This window comes from Lodderomyces elongisporus, chromosome 1 (assembly GCF_030384665.1).
Source record: "Lodderomyces elongisporus chromosome 1, complete sequence".
Taxonomy (NCBI): Eukaryota; Fungi; Ascomycota; class Pichiomycetes; order Serinales; family Debaryomycetaceae; genus Lodderomyces; species Lodderomyces elongisporus.
This window is the reverse complement of record NC_083673.1, coordinates 2,968,397-2,983,725: the sequence shown is the minus strand read 5'-3', so window position 1 is coordinate 2,983,725 and position 15,329 is coordinate 2,968,397. Positions and strand designations below refer to the sequence as shown.

General features: G+C 37.7%; 7 protein-coding genes across 7 annotated transcripts; 6 read left to right on the top strand and 1 right to left on the bottom strand. All coding sequences in view use genetic code 12, as the record gives it.

Moving 5' to 3' along the window:
* Nucleotides 1–258: 258 nt before the first annotated feature.
* Nucleotides 259–3,109, bottom strand: RNA14 (mRNA 3'-end-processing protein rna14; the record flags this gene model as incomplete). The annotated part of the gene is made up of 2 exons (XM_001528539.2): nucleotides 259–2,490; nucleotides 2,744–3,109. The coding sequence occupies 2 exons, from the start codon at nucleotides 3,107–3,109 to the stop codon at nucleotides 259–261; spliced, it is 2,598 nt and encodes an 865-aa protein (XP_001528589.2).
* An 827-nt stretch (nucleotides 3,110–3,936) lies between these two features.
* On the top strand, nucleotides 3,937–4,293 carry PVL30_001073 (uncharacterized protein; the record flags this gene model as incomplete). The annotated part of the gene is made up of 2 exons (XM_061119204.1): nucleotides 3,937–3,941; nucleotides 4,044–4,293. 2 exons carry the CDS (start codon nucleotides 3,937–3,939, stop codon nucleotides 4,291–4,293), a joined length of 255 nt encoding a protein of 84 aa, XP_060975187.1.
* A 124-nt stretch (nucleotides 4,294–4,417) lies between these two features.
* PVL30_001072 (uncharacterized protein) lies at nucleotides 4,418–6,169 on the top strand (the record flags this gene model as incomplete). The annotated part of the gene is made up of 2 exons (XM_061119203.1): nucleotides 4,418–4,422; nucleotides 5,833–6,169. 2 exons carry the CDS (start codon nucleotides 4,418–4,420, stop codon nucleotides 6,167–6,169), a joined length of 342 nt encoding a protein of 113 aa, XP_060975186.1.
* Nucleotides 6,170–7,164: 995 nt separating this feature from the next.
* Nucleotides 7,165–8,253, top strand: SAM37 (Sorting and Assembly Machinery (SAM or TOB complex) component; the record flags this gene model as incomplete). Its single annotated transcript, XM_001528537.1, has 1 exon — nucleotides 7,165–8,253. The coding sequence occupies one exon, from the start codon at nucleotides 7,165–7,167 to the stop codon at nucleotides 8,251–8,253; it is 1,089 nt and encodes a 362-aa protein (XP_001528587.2).
* Nucleotides 8,254–9,439: 1,186 nt separating this feature from the next.
* Nucleotides 9,440–10,888, top strand: PVL30_001070 (uncharacterized protein; the record flags this gene model as incomplete). The annotated part of the gene is made up of 1 exon (XM_001528536.1): nucleotides 9,440–10,888. One exon carries the CDS (start codon nucleotides 9,440–9,442, stop codon nucleotides 10,886–10,888), a length of 1,449 nt encoding a protein of 482 aa, XP_001528586.2.
* A 941-nt stretch (nucleotides 10,889–11,829) lies between these two features.
* ZRT3 (Zinc transporter) lies at nucleotides 11,830–13,404 on the top strand (the record flags this gene model as incomplete). The annotated part of the gene is made up of 1 exon (XM_001528535.1): nucleotides 11,830–13,404. One exon carries the CDS (start codon nucleotides 11,830–11,832, stop codon nucleotides 13,402–13,404), a length of 1,575 nt encoding a protein of 524 aa, XP_001528585.2.
* Nucleotides 13,405–14,057: 653 nt separating this feature from the next.
* On the top strand, nucleotides 14,058–15,215 carry EDC1 (enhancer of mRNA decapping; the record flags this gene model as incomplete). Its single annotated transcript, XM_001528534.1, has 1 exon — nucleotides 14,058–15,215. The coding sequence occupies one exon, from the start codon at nucleotides 14,058–14,060 to the stop codon at nucleotides 15,213–15,215; it is 1,158 nt and encodes a 385-aa protein (XP_001528584.1).
* Nucleotides 15,216–15,329: the final 114 nt, after the last annotated feature.

The following is a 15,329-nucleotide window of genomic DNA, read 5'->3' as shown; positions in this document are numbered from 1 at the left end:
AATCTTCTCTCTGTTTTTTTTTCTTTGGCTTTTTTTTGTTGATTATCAAAAACAATTTTATTTCATTACAGTTTAATGAATAGTATGTATATACTTAAAATACATAGACAACTCAGGTCAAAAAAAAAATCATACACTAACACACACACACATATGTATATATATATATATATATACGTATGGCAAAGGAAAATGATGTTCATCTAGCTAGCAATGGAGATTGTTCACATAATGCTTTTAAATAGGTTAATACCAACTCTATGGAATGTTTGGCGAGTTTGCAAATAGTGTCACTAACTTTTTGCTATTAAAGACACTTTCGGAAGAGAGCCCGAAATATGAGGCGTTGGGCAACACCGTCATCAATGTAACAATTGATGGACCTACAGCAGCTAGCGAGTTATCCACCTTGCTTTTTCGTTGCTGCTCTATCATCTCTTGCTCAATACGGTTCGACTCCTGTATGCTATTGATCGCAGATATAGATTCTTGAGTCTCATGAAGTGATATTGCCGACGCCGATGTTGAAAGTTTTCGTCTTTTATTATTTGGAACAGGATATTCCTCATATACAATATCGTCTTCTTGGTTTAATTCGTCCACCTTGATAATATTTCTTTTGCCCAATCTGTACCTATCGCTAAATAAATTTATTGGGTCATCCTCAGGGAAGAGTTGCTCATATTTCTTGTTAAAACTATTGGTGACATCCAACGAAAGATGCGTAGCTGCAAAAGATATATATTTTTTGAACAAGCCTTGTAACTGCAATTTCTTCTTCTCTAGTCTTTTCTCTAATTGTTTCTTTACAACCGGTAAAATCTTTTCATCACCACTAATCTCGTCTTCAAGCAGTGCAATTACTTTGGAAATGTTTGCATCTGCATTTTGAATAGTACTTCTCAATCTGTCCACATCATTGATCATGATCAAATAATCCAAATATTTAGCAAGAAATTCTCCCTCAGTGGAGAATGTCTTCATACCAACATCAAACACTTTAATGGCGGTTTTGGTGTTATCGGCATAATGTTCAAGTAAAGCACTTTCAACAAATATTTGATAACCTATAGAGCCAAATTTTCGAGCAGTTTTAAATACATTACGTGCTTCTTTAATTCCTTCGGCACGTTTACTTGCGGTCATAAATTTCACATATACAAGAGTGATTTTATCAACAAGAGCTGCCTTAGTTCTCTCGATCTGTTCTAATTTCCTTGCATCGGCCAACGATATTTCATTACTGGATAAGGCAGTACCGGAAGCAGCGTTGGTGCTAGTAAAGTTTGGAATATTTGGCAAGTTGGGAAGAGTAGACGGTGCAGTGGAAGAATTTGCACCTCTAGCATCGGATTGTTTCCCCAAATTTGGGATATTTGGCAAATGTGGGATATTGGGAAGCGATCCACCATTACTCGTTACTGTTGGATTAGAGCTCAAATTGGAAATTGAATTTGTCGTTTTCATCAGGTGCTCCGGTTGTACATCTTTCATTTCATCATCAGAATCTTCTGCCGCCCCGGTTTCGTTTTCCACCTTAGGCTTCAAGCGCTCTTGTATAGCGTCATATTCTGTGGCTATGCCTTCAAATTCTTTGATATACTTTTGAATAAGGTTGTTGAAAATAACCTTTGCCTTGTCAAAAGAATTGTCCTTTTCATAAAGCTCCGCGAGTTGAAACGAGAGAAGCAAACTTTTTGGATTTAAGCTTAAGCCGTTCTTAAGAAGATGAATGCACATGCTTATATTACTTTCCTCGTTAATGGTCAACAAGTATTTTACAGATTCAAACCAGATTTGCGACACAAACGGAAGAGCAAACGTCGCTTGCTTGTAAACATAACTAATACGACTCTGGATAGCAGACTCATCCTTTAATTCCAAGGAGTTTCTCTTTTCCATCTCAATCCAATTGTGCCAGTATTTCATCTGTTGTTCAATTGTTTCATCAGCAACAGAGTGTGGAGTAATTGTCCTTTTAAGTTTCTTGTTGGTGATTCTGAGCCATTCTGTGTTCCACGATCGTGCAAGCATAAAATCAGCGGACTTTTCCGATACAAATTTCTGGGCAGTAACGGGATTTAGTTCATTCTCCCATTTTGTATATTGTGTCCAATTCGTTTCTATATTCTCTGTTGGTATTGTTAAAAGCTTTTTGTAAACTTTTCTAATAAGGTCAATCTTTTGCTGTTGTTCCCAATTGGCTGTTGGTGTCCAAGATTTGATAAATGATATATAATCTTGCCACAAACTGTCACTTTGGATATCAATGCCCACTTTACCCACTGCAAACTCAAAAGCTTGGATCACGGTGGCACGAGCCTTGTCTCCACCGGTAACAAAATCAGATATGCTTCTCACATAATCAACATACAGTCGGCACAACTCAACACTTTCGGTAACTGCAAAGCTTTTCTGAAACAATGCTTCGGCATTCTTTTTTTCACCACGACTGAGTTCATAATTAATATAGTTGGTCCACTGTTCACTCTATATTTTTGAAGTTAGTAACTTGTCAAATAATTTGTTTAAATTCGGTGAAGAAAGCAGAAAGAAAATGAATAAATCTGAACAGGAAAAGGAGCGAGGAGCAAATGCACTGTATAGCAAGTTTAATCTGAGTCAAGTCTAATACATATATACTATACATTATAGGCCAAAAGAATATTGAAAACTCATATAGAGTCATGAAAAGTATACTTGTATGCAGCAGGTAAACCTGTCTCTGAAGTTTCCCCAATACTTTTAGTGCCGTCGATGCTTGCGGCAGTTGAATTCCTTGTAACGATTGCGCAATTTGCGTCATTCCAACTACCTCATCTTTCTCCTCTTTCTCTTTCTCTTTCTCTTTCTCTTTTTCGTGTTCGTGTTCGTGTTCGATTTCTTCTTCTCTTCCTTTTACTCGTTCTCCCTTCATTTCTTTGATAATAACCCTGGGTTCTTTACATACATCAAATTTAAAATAACTCAAATATCGATCAAAAGCTAATCGCACTTGCTCTTGGTTATCCTTCGTCACAACCTGCTCCAAATACTTCATCCATTTATTGTAATTTAAAGGATCCTGTTCAAGCTCTTCTTCTAATTGGGATATTTTATCTAGCGACATCTTTTTAGCCTTTGCGTTGGGTGTGAGTACTTGGCTCATATTGAGTCAACTTCTTATGTTCAAGATTCAAATAAATTATGAGGTCCTTGATTTTTTTTTTTAAAAAATCTTTACTGTCAATTTGACAAACTTATTTTTTTAAATAGTTGGATAAATAACAAATCAAAGAGAAAAGATTGGTGTTTGCTCAACAAATGAGTAAATGCCACAACAATAAATTGCACTTGAGCAGGTTCTTGACGCTGTTTTTGTCGGAATTGGATGTGTAAGTGTTTCTCAGCTTTGTTTTTTTATAATTTTAGGTTTTTTTTGAATCTTTTTTTTTGGGGGGGTTGTCACAGTGCGACACACACTGGACGCTCTGTGCCCTCGTTTCCGCTAAGTGAATATTTGGAAAATATTGCACGACATAGGAAACTTGAAACTTCAAACAAGATGAGTTTATATAAATAGGAACGAGAAGTGGTAAAATTAACTTATCACTATTATATAGAAATATCGGTTAAATACAGAATTTATACGGTCAACTACATTGAACACAAATCACTAGGTGATTGTGCAGAGTGTATACTCTCACGATTCTCCTTACTAGTGACTTTGTATGAGACAATTTACTCTCTTAACTTATGAGCATTGAGACCTTTATAGGTGCGATCATTGACAATTACACTTAGTTGGAATATAGCCTATCAAGTCACGAACTCAAACCGCTGGTATCGGTGAGCTACCAGCTCAAACCGATGCTCAGCAGTCGTACACTTGTCACTTGTGACAGTGCTATGCGACAGAATGGCGACCAGAGTGAGGAACTCAAATCCTTGCAAATCATGTTGTTTGAATGATTTGATATGGTTACCTAATATTTCAAGTGATTGATACTTTGATTGAGGCTACTGTTAAGCAGTATTGTCGACCAGGATATTGAATGATCTAGACATTTCAATACCTTGGCTTTTCAACACTTGGTCAATATCATTTATGAGAAGGACCTGTGGAAGAGTAAATCCCTCATCCACGAATTTAATAGCTTCACTATTGTGAACTACAGTTTAAAGGAGGAGCTACTCCTCATTGGAGAACTACGCGAGTTTAGTCCAATGAAACAATATGCATTGTGGTCATCGGAAAGTATCCGGGACTACACCAGAAAATATCAAATAGCGCATACTGTCAACACTTTATGATGGGATATTCATCGATCAGTTGACAAAGGGCGAAGGTTGTAGACGTTAGACAGAGTGCATCTATAGACCGAATAGAGTTGTGTCTGCCGACTTGGCTATAGGTGAAGGCTGTACATGAAATGCCATGGCGTCGAAAAGTACCGAATATTGCACGGGTATGTGGCTACCCTCACAGTGGTGCAAATATCGTGGAAAATAGTTATTTAGAGGTAATGACCACATCCCAAATCAGGGTTTATATCTCAAAAGTGGCTCACCAGTCTCTGCAGCTATGGTGAGGCCGTTAAAGCAGAGTTTAGGAGTTACTATTATCATTTCTCGCCTAGATATGGTGACCGCAGGCTAAACAAACTAAACGGCATTTATGGTGAGAAGATACACCTTTCAGAAAACGACGGAAAAGGTAGCTGCCGTGGGACGAAGTTCCCGAAAGGATTTAACCAACTAATTTCATGAAACCTCAGTGTTTCGGGTGAGAAGATACACCTTTCAAAAACGACGGAAAAGGTAGCTGCCGTGGGATGAAGTTCCCGAAAGGATTTAACCAACTAATTTCATGAAACCTCAGTGTTTCGGGTGAGAAGATACACCTTTCAAAAACGACGGAAAAGGTAGCTGCCGTGGGATGAAGTTCCCGAAAGGATTTAACCAACTAATTTCATGAAACCTCAGTGTTTCGGGTGAGAAGATACACCTTTCAGAAAACGACGGAAAAGGTAGCTGCCGTGGGACGAAGGTCCCGAAAGGATTTAACCAACTAATTTTATGAAACCTCAGTGTTTCGGGTGAGAAGATACACCTTTCAAAAACGACGGAGAAGGTAGCTGCCGTGGGACGAAAATCCCGAAAGGATTTAACCAACTAATTTTTTGAAACCTCAGTGTTTCTACAGGACGTTCAATTATTAGAGTATTGGAGATGCTGACTTTCCGTTTTTAGTAGTAGGGGAGTTTTTAACCGAAGTCTTGATATTTCGTCGACGAATTCCGAACAAACAGACCCAGGCGCGCGGCTAGTTGATGGTGAAAAGCTTTTTACTTCACCCAATGTATTGTCGACGTCGACTCGTAACCCACACGGCGCGAAAGATAATTATATCCCAACAATAATTGAACAAAACCCTTAATAATTTGGAACGAAGGGTTTTCCTAGCATTTATCCTTTCACCAATTAAAATCCCAAATATAACATCATTATTGCATCAAAGTCCAGAATCACGCTTGAAGAAAGTGACAAGAGACGAGTGACAAACAACGAAGGATTGAATTGATCACAGTTGATGACGTTCATGTATATTTGGTGTACGCAGCCAATACCCGATCCGCAAAGAAGTTAGTGAAGGATTGGGCTTCAAAAAATACCCCTGTCCCCAGTGTGTTAAAATCTACTCGAAATAAATTGAGAGCTGACAAGGTGAAGCAGCTACTCAATGAAGTAGTCAGACAGCGACGGGAGGCTGAAGTAATGCGTCGCGAAAGCGCACCTCGTCCTGACATAGATCAAACTATGCAGGATTCTCGACGAGACTTAGAGTCTAAGTCTCTGTCAACCGGGGATCATTCTCCAAACCCTTGACTCGCATTTACCATTCCTGGAACTCCAGTTTCCCAAGGAAAGCATGGAAGTAGATTTGGATTACGAATACGAAGAGCCTGACGCATCTGATGCTAGGTTCGATCCCTCTGCACTGGCAATGAACAAGGAATTAGAAAACCTAGCCATGGAGGATGTCGTAAATCCAGATGAAGAACATAAGTCATTCTTATCCGGAGGCGAAGGAAATAGAAATGAACCTGTTCCTACATCACATGAGAGTGGCAATATGCAGAGTCAAATATTAGAAATTAGAAAAGCATATTTATGCGAACGATCCTGACACGAACGATTCAACGCAGGACGTAGATTTAGCATTGTGTGTGGACCATACTACAGTACGCGAACGTATTGGGCTCACACCGCAATATTTGGTTTTTGGATTTGAAGGTATTCATTTGTTACAAACGTTGATGAGAACATTTCCCTTATTATTCGATAGAATTTCAGGAAATTGTCGAAACCTTTTGTTGCCGCTCCGCTCATCATTTAATAGGTAAGTTTTTGCTTTGCAGGGGGGGAGGCCACAACGGTTATCATCATATTGCACAGTTATTTTACCTCAAATCAATATTTTTCCAAAGTACAACTGAAATTAGGCCGTATCTTTCATCTGACTTTGAAGGGGGGAAGATGTCACAGTGCGACACACACTGGACGCTCTGTGCCCTCGTTTCCGCTAAGTGAATATTTGGAAAATATTGCACGACATAGGAAACTTGAAACTTCAAACAAGATGAGTTTATATAAATAGGAACGAGAAGTGGTAAAATTAACTTATCACTATTATATAGAAATATCGGTTAAATACAGAATTTATACGGTCAACTACATTGAACACAAATCACTAGGTGATTGTGCAGAGTGTATACTCTCACGATTCTCCTTACTAGTGACTTTGTATGAGACAATTTACTCTCTTAACTTATGAGCATTGAGACCTTTATAGGTGCGATCATTGACAATTACACTTAGTTGGAATATAGCCTATCAAGTCACGAACTCAAACCGCTGGTATCGGTGAGCTACCAGCTCAAACCGATGCTCAGCAGTCGTACACTTGTCACTTGTGACAGTGCTATGCGACAGGGGTCTCGTTTGACCTTAGCTTACATTTTAACTTTGCGCACTAATCGAACCAATTTGCACTACTTAAAATTGGAGCTAGTCTTTCCCCAGATCCATCATTTACTACCGTTTCCCTCTTTCTCATCTGAATTCAATTTCCTAGTCATCCAAGGTCAATAGCAACACAAAGCAACGAACTAAAACTATACGATGATCCAGCTTCATGTATGGGGTTTACAAGACAAGGTATCAATTATTTCACCTCAATGTGTTGCGTCGGTGTGGCTAGCTTGCTTGGTTTTGGATTCTAAAGCATTTGAAGTCGTGACATCCAATAATACGAATTTATCCACATCGGGAGAGTTTCCAATTTTATTACTTGAGAATGGACAATGTATATCGGGGTATCTGGCGATAGCTTTGTATTTGTTGAGCAATTATACATCTCTGGAAACTTTGCAGGTGTTAAACAACAGGCAACAATTGATCAATGTGGGTCTTGTTAGCCAACTCACTGAAACTCTCGAAATCATCAATCAGTACAATTTGTTTATCAACACGACAAATTATGAAAAGTACACCAGAAAGCTATTGTCAAACTTTTACCCCTTTCCAATGATGTATAATCTGTCATTATCCTTTTACAACACTGCGCAACAAAAGGTAAAGTTATTGGGATTGGATAAAAGCAAAACGTCATTATTCAATTTCTCGAGCAATAATGCAGATGTTGTTGTTGCAGAAACAGAAACTGTAAATAGCGAGCAAAGCGACTCTGAAGATGTTGGAGAGGAGGGTACCAACAAGGGTATTAGCGGGTTGCATGAAAGGTACTTGTTGCAGAAATCCAAAACTAAGGAAGTTTTGAAAGAGTCCAAAGCTTCCATGCGCTGTTTGATGAAAGTGGAAAAGTACGTGAATGAAATTGAGAGTTTAAAAGAGAGTGAAAATGGAAAAGAAGAAAAGAGAGACGAGGAGAAGGAGAAGGAGAAGGAGAAGGACGATAACCAGAAAAACAATCGGGAAAATAGCTCATATATCTTTGGTAATCTTCCTTCTAGTGGGGATATCTTATTCCTCGCATGCATATACTGCTTAACTAGTAAAGAGATACCAGATAGATTTATTCAGGACTATTTGAGCTCTCAAAAAGCATCGTTTTCTGAAACTGCAAAGCTGAAAATTGATGAGTTGCAAAAAAATACTATAACAAACTGTACAATAAGGCCACCAAAAGGGAGAGAAATACCCAGCTTATATAATGAAGTGATGTATTGGACCGGATATGTGAAATATTAAAAGAAAAATAATTTATAGACAAGTTGAATCTGTAATGTGTTGATTTCTATAACGCCAGTGAAAAGAATAGTAAATTGTATGAAAATTCTCTGCAACCTCGGTTCCGGTTTTCATACTAAAAAGGATTGATCAGGGCATGCCACATATAGTGAGCAGAGACGCGAATAAGAAAAAAAAAGAAGCCCAAAAAAATATGCTCGAAAGATCAAAAGCAAAAAGAAGTGAAAGCAAAGAGACAAAAAAAAAAAAAGAAAAACAAAAAAAAACTTCCTTTACTTCTACTTCTTTCTTTTCAACTCAACATCTCCAACCATTAGAAATACACATCATACTAGATAGCCGTATATAGGTTCAATACATAGAATCCAACGGTTGCATACTTTACCACTAACTCTAAACCTGTACAAGAAAACTGTACAGCTTTTCTGTCCTTTTATTGTTCATTTATTATTCTTTTGTTGTTCATTTATTTGTTTGATATTGATATCCAACTTTTTCTTTTATTTTTTTTTGGCAATCTCAGCATAGTTTCATTATTTACCATATATTATACACATGTAATTAATGATGGAATTTTCTTGCCATAGATCAAAAAAAATCGAAGTGAATGGATCCTCTGTTTATTTTTTTACGGGGGTTTTATTCTTATTGCTTCTTTTTAGTTCATACCAATTAGATATCTTCGTGTATCCGTTTAAAAATTTGGATACCAATAGAGTTTATTATCTAGTTGGGGAACTTACATAACTTCTCTGCGCTTGTGATCAGTTTGAAAACCAGTATCCTCTATTAAACAAACTCTCCAATCGTTTATTGTCTCATCTCTTCGGCTATAAAAATTGAAGAGAACATAAAATAAATAAATAATTTAAAAATAATTTTTAAAAAAAAAACAAAAACAAAAAAGGCTGTGAGCGTATTGTATTGCCGCCACTTATTCATGGATCCGAGATTACAATAAAGATTCATAATCCGCACTAAACTTGAAAACCTCTCCAAACCTCTCTTTCGATTTAAGTCATCCTTGTTTTTGTTCCAGATCCTAGCATTCTCTTTTTCTTTTTAATTTTTTTTCTTACTTTTTTCTTTCTTCTTTCTTTTTTTATATACACCTTTTCCACGCTTCCTTTTTCTTTTCCTACTTTGACCATCCTTTGTGTTCGGACCATTTGGATAATTTATTATAATGAAGCTATCGTTGAAGCTTGTTGCATTTACACTCCTCTCGCAGGCATGTGCGATTACCCTATCACAACCGGAACAAACTCCCGAACCCATCCCTTCATCGTTTGTTTCCTCCAATTCTCAAGGATCCACACAATACTTGGAGAAACGTATGAGAGAGATCATCATAAACAAAGACTATGCTGCTAAGCAGGCCAAGAAAACAGCTACATCCTCTTCGAGTGAAACTCCACCTCCAAATTGGGTAAGAACTGTCAATGGTGTTCCAGAAATTGTTCGTCCTCAAATCATTGCCGGTGTTACAATTAGTGCCAAGCCCCCTCAGACTACAGATGGTTTGGAAGTTTGGGTGTCTTTGAAAAATGACGGATCTCCAAAAATAATCAAGCCAGAGATCAAGAATGGAAGAACCAAGAATGGACGCCCAAACTATAGCACTTATTTCCAAACAGCCACCACCATGACTTATAATAAGGAACAATTGAAAGCACACAATATGAAGGACGATGAGATCTTTACTGAGGTGCAATACATTGAGGAAGCCGACTTGGAGGACCATTTGCTTAATCCAATCATTAGGTGTACCCCCGAACGTTACCAGAAGAAGGGCATCGGTAGAGATAAGTCAACTGAACCCTTTTGTACACCAAAGGATGATGTAAGATTGGTTATGGACAAAACATACTTTATAACATGGTACTCAAGATTCTTTGACCCAGAGGTTGAAAAGGTAAGAATTCTTTTCAGCAACATCAAGGAAAGTTTTAGACAAAAGGGGTTGAAGAAAAGAGATTTTGGTGAAGCGGGACAGGATGTTTCTGGTGGCCATAAGGATAATGATAATGATAATGAGGAGAATGAAGAGGAGGGAACGGATGTCATTGATTACACTCCATTTGATAAAAGGTCAAAAGTGTTGGAACATGGTGGAAAAGTCCAAAATTCGTTTTACGCGTCTGACTGGGTTCGCAACGAGGATGGTATGTTGCCAGTGACAATTTTAGAAGAGTGGATAGGGAACGATGTTTACGAAAAAAAGGTGTTGATTTCTATTCAGCCAGACAACATCCCAGACGACGAATTCAATGTGTTGGAAAACTCAATTGTGGTGGAATTCTGGAAAGGTTCCAAAGTGGGTAAAGAGGATTTGCTTGATCTTAAAAAATTGGAAGAAAAATATGCAAACAGGCACATGCAAATTGAAGTTGAAGAAGGCATTGATTATGAGAAATACATTGTAATGATCACACTTCCCATGTGTGTTGTTATTGCTGCTTTTGGTATGTGGCTTTTTGTCACTATAAATAGAGTCGATTTAAGCCATTTGAAGAAGAAGAAGTTTGCTAGGGAAAAGACAACACACAGAAGAATTCCATTTGTTCTGAAAAAGAACAAGTATGAAAGTTTGCCCTTGAATAGTGCAGATTTGAGCGGAACAAAGACCGATTAGTCCTTGTGGTGTGCTCTGTTAGCATATGTTCTTTTATATGTATTGCCAAAACTATTAGCACCGAAATGTCGATAATTCATCACAACCACAACTATAATCAAAATCACAAGTACAGAAAAAAATACCATTAAATTGCAATTACAATTGCAATTGCAGTAGTGATAGACATTAAGGTATATAAATGTACAATCATATAGTCATGTAGTCATGCTTTTCGTATTGACTTTATTTTTTATTAATTTTTTTTTTCTTTCATTTTTCTTTTTTTTTTTTCAACTCTTCAAAGTAGACAAATCATCAAAAAAGTTTGATGAAAACGAATCTTCCCGTAATATATTCATCAAGACTACTTAAGCCGAGAGTTCTAGTTTGTTAATCACTGACATTAATTGAATACCTCATTCATATATGGTAGACCCAAAAATATCGAGTATTTTTAAAATTTCTTCTCCTGCCTCACCTTTGATTTTGAGTGTGCAATAAATGTCGCAAAAAGAATGACATTTTTGCCGCAGAAAGTAAACACACATGCATGCACGCACACACACACACACACTCTCTCTCTCTCTCTTTTTCTATCCCCGTCACTAGCAAGGTAGGTATCGGATCTTATACCGCCTTGGTTGCGTTTGACACGAGTGGGATGTGCAATAACTCCAGCAAACAAATCAAGAACTTTACATCATTAAAGAACAGTTTTTTTTTTCGTTTTTTTTTTTATCAGTCGTCATCTATACCACCAGATCTTGGTTTGCTTATACCGATACAAACTTGAAACCAAATCAATATCGTCTTTTGCCTATTTATATATTGTTAGATATTTTCTTTTTTTTGGTATCTTGAATAAAAGCAAAAAGTAACCACATCAATTAGTTTTTGCGTGACTTAGCGAACACCCTCCTCCTCCTCCTCCTCCTCCTCAATCACTTCCCACATACGAGATGGTATTCTATTATTTACCCACATCGCAAGGTTGGGTACTAACATTTTTATCATCAGTGTTATGTGTTCTTGGTACGTTGGTCATATACTTTGATCTGGTCTACTACTTCATATTCCCTAGATTCATCACCTCAAGGTACCCTTTCCACTTGAAAGAAAATTACACATTTCTAAATGGTTCACTTGCATTTAGCTCTGGGTGTTTGATATTTACTTCACTATACCGACTACTTCCGGAAGCATTGAAATATCTCCAGGAACTGGCCAATGAAGATGATAAAGAAGGGCGAGAAGGGCCCGAACATGAAAGTCCATCAAATGCAAGAAGGTTGCAGTTTTTACTAATGGTGAGTTATTTTGGTGGCATCATCATTTGCGCGTTTTTCAATTATGTCTTGCATTTGATGACTAGCGAAAGCGTTGTTCATTGCAATCATGGAAATGATGTCAAGGGAGGCGGCCCTGCGGCGCATCACAGCCATTCTCATCACCACGCGGATAATCACGATGTGGAAGAATCTGGTTATATTCAGCAACAGGAGTATCAGCATCAACATGATCATGAACATCATCACTATCACGATATTGAAGTGCCAGAGCAAAACCCAGCGAACAAATTACAACTGCAACAGCTGACAATACAAATAGAGATGAGAGACCACGAGAACACTCCACTCTTGAGGAAAACGCTCGTTCCAAGAAAGTCACTCTTGCGCTTATTTCTCCCTTCGGAAAGCGAAGAAGATGGCGAGTGTAAGGGATTTTCATCTGCTGAGCGATGCTATTTCAAAAACGATACATGTCACGATCCGCATGAGTCATTGCACTACTGCGAGCTTCCCGAGTTACCAAGCGAGCCTCCTAGTGATGGTAGTAACGTGAATGACGTTTCAGCATTGGATGGGAACCAACACCATCATGAACATGAACATCAACATCAACATCAACATCAACATCAACATCAACACGAGCATGAAGACGAACACCAATTTGAGCATAGCCAGCAACAAAGCCAAACGCGTCACTCGATTCATCTGCATCATGAACCAGATCACCATCATCATGTAAACTCTCCATTGTCAAGATTGCTCTTAATTGGAATCCAAACTACATTAGCTATAACACTTCATAAGCTACCAGAGGGTTTCATAACTTATATCACATCAGAAACGAACCCTACATTAGGCGTCTCCATATTTATAAGTTTGACATTACATAACTTTACAGAAGGCTTTTCAATGTGTTTACCATTGTATTTCTCTATGGCAGAAACTTCTAAATTTGCCAAAGTCAAAGCTGTTTCCTTGAGTGCTATTTTGGGCGGTCTTTCGCAGCCTTTGGGTGCTATATTAGGATATTTTTTCCTAAAAGTCAATGAGGACAAATACAGCTTAAGTCGGTTGAATTTGATATTTGGAATTACAATGGCTATAACTAGTGGCTTTTTGACAGTTGTCGCGTTATCCATGTATGGTAGTGCTGTTTCATTTGGAGGCAATGCCAATCACGTAATGACTTGGTGCATTATAGGTATCATATTGATTGGTTCCTCATCAATATTATCAGCCCAGTAGTAATCTAGAGAGGAGAAAAGAAACTGATGAATAACAATTACAAAATAAGTAAAACACTATACATTTTGCTAAACCACATACTTTTATCCAACCTTGAACCCTTTTCTTTTATTCTTTGTTTCTTTTACTCTCTTTTTCTTAATTCTTTGTTTCTTTTACTCTCTTTTTCTTTTATTCTTCCTTCTTTCCCTCTTATTTTCTTCTCTCACTTTACCTTTTCAACCATACAGTTGGCAAGTGGTCTACACGTTGATTCTTCAATCCCCTTACTGATCAATGAGTTTTTGTAAGAATAAAGAAGCGCTACCAATATTCTACCCTTGCACACATTTACAAATTACGTATGAATACATCCACACATCAATACTTTACAGTAATACAATCTAAACTGATGACTAGTTTGGTCGGATAAATGTTCAACACTGGCATGGAAAACAAAACCTATTCTTTCCCTCTATTTCTATTTCATTTTTTTTTTCCTTTCTCTTTTACTTCTTTTTCTTCCTTTCCCCCCTCCCTTCTTCTGTTTACTTGTGTCTTTTCCTCATTATTTTTGAAACATCAATGAACATATTGCATAGTCATAATATATCATACAAGACAGATATACTGCGTTTCAGCACAAGTGAGAGAAGAAAGAGAAGTTTCACATAATGATGGCACACGAATTAGGAACACCAATACATATCAATGAAAACACAAACGATTTCCAGAACAAACTTAGAAGTCCGAAAAAGAGTTCTTCTGGGAAAACCCATTATGCTAAATCTGAGGGAGAAGTAAGATTGCTTCCGAGTGGAGCTCCTGTTGACTTTGGCAATGGTAGTAAAAAAGGTAAAACACCTATCAAATTATCTTCATTGCCATCGTTACCAAGCGGCGAAAAACCGGTTTTCTCAACTACAAGAGATCGAAAAAAAACTTCGAAGAAAGATAAGGAGAAAGAAAATGGTAATGGTAGTGGTAATGGTAAGGAAAAGTCTAAACAAAAAGGTAAAGAAAGAGAGAAGGCAAAAGACAGCGAAAGAACAAGTGAGAAAAACACTCCTTTTGGCGACAACAGGTCCAAAAAAAATAACAGTAGCCATATTGGTAATAATAATAATAACAACAACAACAACAACATTAAAGGTACAAAAGAAAAAGGTATTATTGCAACTGGTCCTATTGAAGATATGACTTACGCAGGATCTTCCTTTCATTCGTCACCAGCTGCCTTGGCTTTGCCGAAACCAAAATTTAAGACATCACCAAAACAGACTACGACGAAAGACGAAGCAGAAAACATTGTGGCAGATGGACTTCAGAACATTTCCATATCTGATTCTTTACCATTGCAACATCGTCCAGTTTCCACACCCCCTTCGCAACCATTAGTCAACCCTGTCACTGCGTACCCACCAGGTAGTCTTCCACCTCAGATGTATCAGCAACCGCAACAATATCCTCAATTTCCTCATTCCTCCGTGGCCCCTCATTTTATTCAGCCTGGATTTGCTTACCAAGTTAATCAAAATGGATATATCTCTTATCCACCTCAACAACCACCATATCATGGGCCTTTTTCTACTCAACCACCACCACCACCCCAACAACAACAGCAGCAACAGCAACAGCAACAACAAAAACCTCAACAGCAACCTATTTTTACTCATTACATGACTGCACCTCCAATGATGCAACAATTACAACAACAACAACATCATCATCAACAGCAGCAACCCCCTCTTTCTCAACTACAACCACAAATTGCACAACCGCAGGCGGGCCAGAAGATCACATTTGATGACCTTTTGCACTCATCCAAATAAGGGAACAGAGAAGGAGGGGAATAGGAGTACGTGTTTACTTGATGGAGTGAATAGTACTAATTTTTTTAAATAAAAAATTTTACAATTGACAGAACAATTGACAAACCACAAACC